The 7,176-nt window shown below is 51.2% G+C and overlaps 1 protein-coding gene across 14 annotated transcripts in view; it reads right to left on the bottom strand.

Annotated features, from left to right (window-relative positions):
- Window positions 1-7,176, bottom strand: part of MYO9B (myosin IXB) — a 116,695-nt gene that overhangs the window by 11,504 nt on the left and 98,015 nt on the right. For all 14 annotated transcript variants that reach the window (XM_023517144.1, XM_023517133.1, XM_023517136.1 and 11 more), the window contains 5 exons: window positions 5,399-6,316; window positions 4,090-4,156; window positions 3,784-3,908; window positions 637-767; window positions 241-431 (listed from right to left, as the gene is read on the bottom strand). In XM_023517144.1, coding sequence (XP_023372912.1) covers window positions 241-431; window positions 637-767; window positions 3,784-3,908; window positions 4,090-4,156; window positions 5,399-6,316 — 1,432 coding nt within the window. The remainder of the gene's footprint in view (window positions 1-240; window positions 432-636; window positions 768-3,783; window positions 3,909-4,089; window positions 4,157-5,398; window positions 6,317-7,176) is intronic.

Below are 7,176 nucleotides of genomic sequence, written 5' to 3'. Positions count from 1 at the left end.
GTTGCAGCCATCATTGTTGTTTGGCGGGCCCGGGCTGGGGATTCGAACCGGCCACCTTAGGTGTATGTGGCTGGCGCCTTAGCCGCTTGAGCCATAGGCGCCGAGCCCCTATTTTTTTTCTTTAGAGACAAGGTGTCGCTCTGACTTAGCCTGAACATGTGAGCTCAGGCAATCCACCTGCCTTGGCCTCCCAGAGTGCTAGGATTACAGGGGTGAGCCACAGTTCCCGGTAGAGCCCACCTTGTTAAGCAGGAATTCGTCCAGGTACTTGAGCTCATTGGCGTTGGTAATCTTGCGGAACACTGACTCCCGCCACTTCTCTGACACTGTGATTTTGCCGATCTTGAGGTTTCGGTTCTTTTTCCCTTTGCCTCCCAGCTCCTTGGTGTGCTTCTCACCTGCTGCATGACGATGCTGGTGGCTAGAGGGGGCTTTTGAGGACAGGGAGCAGCTGGTGAGGGTAGGTTCTGGGGGAGGACATGGAGGACTCCCCACCACACTCCTCTACCCTGATCTATAGAACCTCTGTGCCCTAGGCTTGGCCCATAGCCACTTAAAGCCCTATCTGGGGACAATGCATATCCCCAGTAGCCCTGGCGGCTCTGCTGTTTATCCCTGAGGCTGTGGGTGACCAACCTTCTAGACCCTTCTTCATGGTGGTGGCTTCTAGCACGACCCCAGAGACTGCATTCTCCATCTCCTCTGTGCCTTCCAGGTTGTATTTTTTATCCTTGGTTTTATGCAGGAAAAGTCTCTTAAACGTAGATCTGTAGGAGAAATTAAATGGTTTCTTTGAAGCCTCAGGAAATGAAAATAGATGTGAGGCCCAGCTTTTCTCTGACTGGGCACATGGCAATTGTAATTGCCTGAATTGATTTTGTTTTTGAGACAGTCTCACTCTGTTACCCTGGGTAGAATGCCATCATGTCATAGCTCACAGCAACCTCAAACTATTGGGCTTAAGCTGTCCTCTTGCCTCAGACTCCTGAGTAGCTGGCATTACAGGTACCTGCCACAATATTGGGGTAGTTTTTCTGGGTTTTTTTTTTTTTTTTAATGTTTTTAGACAGAGTCTTATTATGTCACCGTTGGTAAAATGCCATGGTGTCGCAGCTCACGGCAACCTCAAACTCTTGGGTTTAAGCGATTCTCTTGCCTCAACCTCCCAAGTAGCTGGAACTATAGGCGTCCACTATAACACCCGGCCATTTGTTGTTGTTGTCATTGTTGTTTGGCTGGCCCAGGCTGGGTTCAAACCTGCCATCCCTGGTGTATGTGACCAGTACCCTAGCTGCTGAGCTACAGGTGCCAAGCCATAGTTTTTCTGTTTTTAGTAGAGATGGTGTGTTTGTGTCTTGCTCTTACTCAGGCTGGTCTTGAACTCCTGCAGTCCCAGCTACTCAGGAGGCTGAGGCAGGAGGATTCCCTAAGACCCTTGAGGCCAGGAGTTTGAGTCTGAGGCTGCAGTCAGTTTGTTTTTGTGACAGAGTCTCATCTGTTACCCCTGGCTTAGAGTGCTGTGGCATCAGCCTAGTTCACAGCAACCACAAACTCCTGGGCTCAAGTGATTCTCCTGCCTCAGCCTCCTAAGTAGCTGGGACTATAGGTGTGTGTTATACAGCCTGACTGATTTATTCTATTTTTAGTAGAGATGTATCTTCCTCTTGCTCAGGCTGGTTGTGAACTTCTGAGCTCAAGGAATCTTCCTGCCTTGCTTCCCAAGAGTCCTGGGATTACAGGTCTAAGGCACCTTGCCCAGCCTGCAGTGAGCATTATTATTGGATCTCTGGGCTCCAGCCTAGATAACAGAGTGAGACCTTATCTCTGAAAAACCAAAAAAAAACCCCCAAAATTAAACAAAACAAAACAAAACAAAAACCACAACACACTCACAAACCATCTAAACACCTACCCCTGTCCCCATGTTTATATGGACATAGGTTTAGATAAAGTTAAGAATAAACTCCAAATTGTAAACCATGGCTGCTGGGTGTGAATGGTAGCCCCCTCCCAAAAATGTATGTGTTGGTGCTAAAGCTCAGGACTTATGAAATGAAATGAGTGTGATCTCATCTGGGAAAGTGTCTTTGCAGATGTGACTAAGTGAAGGATTCTAGGCTAAGATCATTCTGTATTAGCCACGTCAGCTCTAAATCCAACAACAAATGTCTTCATAAGACACAGAGGAAAGGACACAGGAGGGAGAAGGCCACGTGAAGACAGAAGGCAGAAACTGGACTGAGGTGGCTACATGCCAAGGAACACCTGGAGCTTCTAGAAAATGGAAGAGGCAAAGAAAGCTTCCTTCCCCAGAGCCTTCAGAGGGACCTCAGACCTGTCTGCATGTTGATTTTGTTATTTTTTTTAGAGACAAAGTCTCACTCTGTTGCCTGTGTAGTGGTATGATCATAGCTCACTGCAGACTTGAACTTCTGACTCAAGGGATCCTTCTGCCTCAGCTTCCTGAATAGCTGGGACTACAGGTGTGCATTGCCTAGTCTGTGGTACTTGGTGACAGTGGTGGTGTCCTAACGGAGTCCATTCTGTCAATTTCTTAGTTCCCAGCCCTGTGCTTGGGTCAAACCTTATTGCCCCAGGGCCTACTCTTTCTTCTCTGTGAAAAAGCCACCTTGGGCATTTTTACAGGGCCTTCTGGAAACAGAACTTGGGCCAAGTTTTTCTTTCTTTCTTTTCTTTTAGAGACCAAGTCTCATCTTGTCGCCCTCAGTAGAGTACCATGGCATCACAGTTCACAGCAACCTTCAGCTCTTGGGCTTAGGAGATTCTCTTGCCTCAGCCTCCTGAGTAGTTGGGACTACAGGCCCCCGCCACAACGCCTGGCTATACATTTTTTGTTTTTGTTGCAGTTTGGCCAGGGCCAAGTTCGAACCCGCCACCCTCGGTATATGGGGCCGGCGCCCTACTCACTAAGCCACTGGTGCCTCCCAAGGGCCAAGTTTTTCTTTTCTTTTTTTTTTTTTTTGAGACAGAGCCTCAAGCTGTCCCCCTGGGTAGAGTGTCGTGGCATCACAGCTCATAGCAACCTCCAACTCCTGGGCTCAAGTGAGTCTCCTGCCTCCGCCTCCCAAGTAGCTGGGACCACAGGCGCCCGCCACAACGCCCGGCTATTTTTTGGTTGCAGCCGTCATTGTTGTTTGGCGGGTCCGGGCTGGGGATTCGAACCCGCCACCTTAGGTGTACATGGCTGACGCCTTAGCCAGTTGAGCTATAGGCGCCGAGCCGGGCCAAGTTTTTCTATCTGAGGTCCCAGGAGGAGGTTTCCCAGAGGAAAAGTGTGGGAAAGAGCTGATTCTGATTTAATATAAAGGCAAATGGAAACTGTCTGTGGATGTATGGAAGAGAGGAATGGATGGATAGATGGGTTGGTGGAAAACAGAAATGGATGGATGGATCAGTGGGTGGGTGGAAGACAGAGATGGATGGATGGGTGAAAGATAGAAATGGATGGATGGATGGAAGATAAGGATGGATGTACAGATAGAAGAGATGCAGATAGGCCTGAGGATTCAGTGAAAAATTGTTTTCACACCAATATGGCTACCCTGGCACTCAAGGTCAGCGGCTGGGCTTTGTGGGGAAGTTCTGAGCATGGGCTGTTGCCAGGGACCTTGGGAAGGCTCTCTGCATGGGGAACCTCTCCTCACAGAATTTCTACTGAGCAAATACCTGGTTGGGCATGCTTTGTCAATGTGAAGCACTTAGGAAGTCAGGGACACTGGTTGTTCTCTGGTGGCCAGAGTTTCTCCTAAGTTCCACACTTACTTAGAGTCAACCTGGGAGCCTGGGGACAGTCCTGCATCAGGGCCAGAGGACACATCGCCTGATTTCTTCTTCTGGACAGCTGCCTTCTTTATGCTTGGCTCCCTGTCCATGGATTCTGCTGCAGGCTGCAAGAATATGGCACAGGGAGAGGGTAAGCAAGAAAAGGCTGGAAGGAGAGAAGGGCCCCTGTAGTCACTGCGCACTCTGTCTACCAATGTCACTTCTCTCTTAAGTGCCCTTTTGGGTGGAGCTGGGGTGGCTGGGTCAGAAGTGAGTTTGGACCCTGAGGGCAACCCACAGTGTTACCTGAGCCTTGGCTGGGGATGGAAGGAGCTTGGAGACATCACTTGTGGATAAGGAGATGCGCCTTTCCCTGTGAGATCACAGAAATGTGGCTTTTACCAACCAGAGTGAGTTAGTGGTATTTTCTCATCTTAGTGCAGTGGTTCTCAGAGGGTGATTCTGCCCCCCAAGGGACACTTGGCAATGCATAGAGACACTTTTGGCTGTCATGATTGGTGGAGAGGAGGGAATGGATGTTTCTGGCATCAGATAGGTAGAGTCCTGGGATGTTGCTCAACACTCCATAGTGCACAGGACAGTATCCACCAGAGAGCAGGATCCAGCCCCAGATATTGACAGTACAGAGTGAGAAAACTTGCCTCAGCATGAGAGACTCTATCCAGCTCTCTTTCTCCACTTATCTGCTAACTCCTCATCCATTCACCCATCCTATCTTCCTTCCACCATCCTATCTTCCTTCCACCACTCTTCCATCTCTACCTTCTTCTCACCCATCTCTGTCTTCCATCTATCCACTTATCATCTCTATCTTCCATCTATCCATCTCTGTCTTCTATTGATTCCTGTCTCTATCTTCACCCATCCATCTCTAATTTCTTTTCTTCCCTCCCTCCCTCCCATCTATCCTTCTTCCATCCATCCATCCATCATCTGCCTATAATGCTCCTGACATCTGGTGGGTGGAGACCAGGGATGCTGCTTAGCATCCTGATACACAGGACAGATCCTGCTCCAGGGAAAAATCTGGCCCCAAATATCAGCAATGCTGAGGCTGAGGAGCCTGGCACAGTGGAAGACCCTTCTCCCAATTCTTCTTTTGTCTGGCCTGATGTTGACTGTGCACAGGTGAGAGACTGCCCCAGCATGAGAGACCCTGTCAGTCTACCCATCTAGCTATCTGGAGAGGGGGCTGCAGATACAGGGTCCTGACACTTGGCTTACTAAGGATTGGGCAGAGCAAGCCCCTGCTCCTCTCACCCCAGGGGAGTGTTATCAGCCCTGTTCACTGATGAAGAAACAGAGGCCCAGCTAGGTTGGAGAACAGAGACCTCAACCTAAAGGGCTGCCTCCCACAAGGCTGGGGGCTTCTGGGGTTGAGCTCAGGTCCTTCTAGGGGACACTTGAGAATCAGGTTCTCAGTCTAGGGCCCTGGTGAGTGCCTCATTTTCACTGAGCCCTTTGCCTGTCCTCTTGGTCCTTCTTCCTTGGGGCTCCCATATGGTTGCAGGGCACAAACACGTGTTACAGGGACAAGCAGTGCTGCCCCTGCCCATCTGCCTGACAGTAAGCCAACTGTCAGGACCCTGCTTACTCTGTGGGTGTGAGGGCTGCCCCCAAGGTTCGGTGCCTCTCGCTGAGGTCCAGAGACTGGCTCAGCATGGTGCTGGTACTGGTGCTGGTGGTGGCCAAAAGCTTCTTGCCCCGCCAGAGTTCCACAGCGTTGGCCAGCCGCTCGGCGTCAGGGTACCGCTGGATCTGGGTGGAACCTCCGGGGCTCTCAGGCCTTTCCTGAGCCCTTGGGCTACTGCCTGGTTTGCTCTTGTCCTTGGGCGTGTCAGGAGTCCTGCCAGGGGCTGGCGGGCCCACCCTACTGTCCAGGGCCAGGCTGGTTGGCCGTTTCACATGGCCAGGCTTCAGGCTGTCACCCTGGGGGGCCTTCTTGGTTTCTCCAGAGAGCCCGCTGATAGGCATGGCCTGAGCTCCCTCCATGGGCTGCATTACAAAATCAGTCTCTGTCTCTGTGTCTAGGGGGGTTTCATCTTCTCTGCTGTCCTTTTTGTCTTCTAGGAGGCTCTCTCCTTGCTCCTGGATGGCCCTTCCAGGAGGTTCTCTCAGGGCACTGTCTTCCTTACAAGACTGCATGTGTTTATTCTGCAGCTTCACATGCTCCAGTCCTCTTTGTCTACGTGACTCGCGCTTCTCCCGGCTGCTGGGGACTTTCTCATGACTTTCTGCCATCACATTTTTCAGGGATGGGAGAAGCTTCTCTGGAGTTGGGGCCTCTTTTTCCGGTGGGGAGTATTCTTGGAGGGACCCATTGCTTGGCAATGCCCAGGACTCCAACACTGTGTGCCTGCTGTCCTCTGATGGCTCTGGGGCATGCTCAGCCACCTGCTCCCCATCACGTGCTGTGACTGGCTGGGCTTCCTCGGCCTCTGGCATTGCAGCTTGCTGGGCTTCCCTTTCCTTCTCTTCTGCCTTCTGCTTCTCCAAGATCATCTGGCGGAAGCTGGTATCAGGAAAAAGTAGAGGGGAAATAAATTCAGAAATAAACATTCCCTCCACCTCCAGAAATGGCCCAGCTGCCTGAGGGCTGGGCCTGTGGGCCTCACCTCTACCTGGTTGCCCTTAGAGAGTCTTCTGGAAAACTAGAAACTCCTCAGTCAGAAAGGTGGTACCCCCTTGTCCTCATGGCCAGCCTTGCCCTGGGTCTGCCTGGCTTCTCCCTGAAGAGAAGACCCTTGCTGTGGTGGGTTCTGTCATGAAACTCTTTTTTTTTGAGACAGAGTCTCAAGCTGTTGCCCTGGGTAGAGTGCTGTGGTGTCACAGCTCATGGCAGCCTGCAACTCTTATACTTAAGTGATCCTCTTGTCTTAGTTTTTCTATTTTTAGTAGAAATGGGGTGTTGCTTTTTGCTCAGGCTGACCTCAATCTTGGGAGCTTAAGCAATCTTACCTGCCTCGGCCTCCCAGAGTGCTAGGATTACAGGCGTGCGCCACTGCACCCAGCCTGTCATGAAACTCTTGAATTCCTTTAGGTCTACTTGGGTCTCTCCCTTGAGTGCCTTATTTCAGAGGTTTCTGTGTGTATAGTCAGTATCTGAAGTATTCTACCTTGGGGCCTGGGACACCGGCTGAGTAGAGGCCTGGGTCTGTGATAGGGGGTGAGGGAGTAGGGGCCCACAGGGTGCCCATGTTGGGAAGGGGCTGGACTCAGAGTCATGGATGCCAGCATGTTTGTGGGATCTGCCAATGTCCTCCTTTGTGGCAGAGGCAGGTGGTCTTTGTGGCAATGGATGCCTGAGCGCTGTGCTTAGGCAGATCTGGGGGGGCTCCTTCTTCCAGGTGTTTCACTGTGTGTGTGACTAGA

This window comes from Otolemur garnettii, unplaced genomic scaffold, assembly GCF_000181295.1.
Source record: "Otolemur garnettii isolate 467f Iridium unplaced genomic scaffold, OtoGar3 scaffold00105, whole genome shotgun sequence".
NCBI lineage: Eukaryota > Metazoa > Chordata > Mammalia > Primates > Galagidae > Otolemur > Otolemur garnettii.
This window is presented reverse-complemented; position numbering and strand designations above follow the sequence as displayed.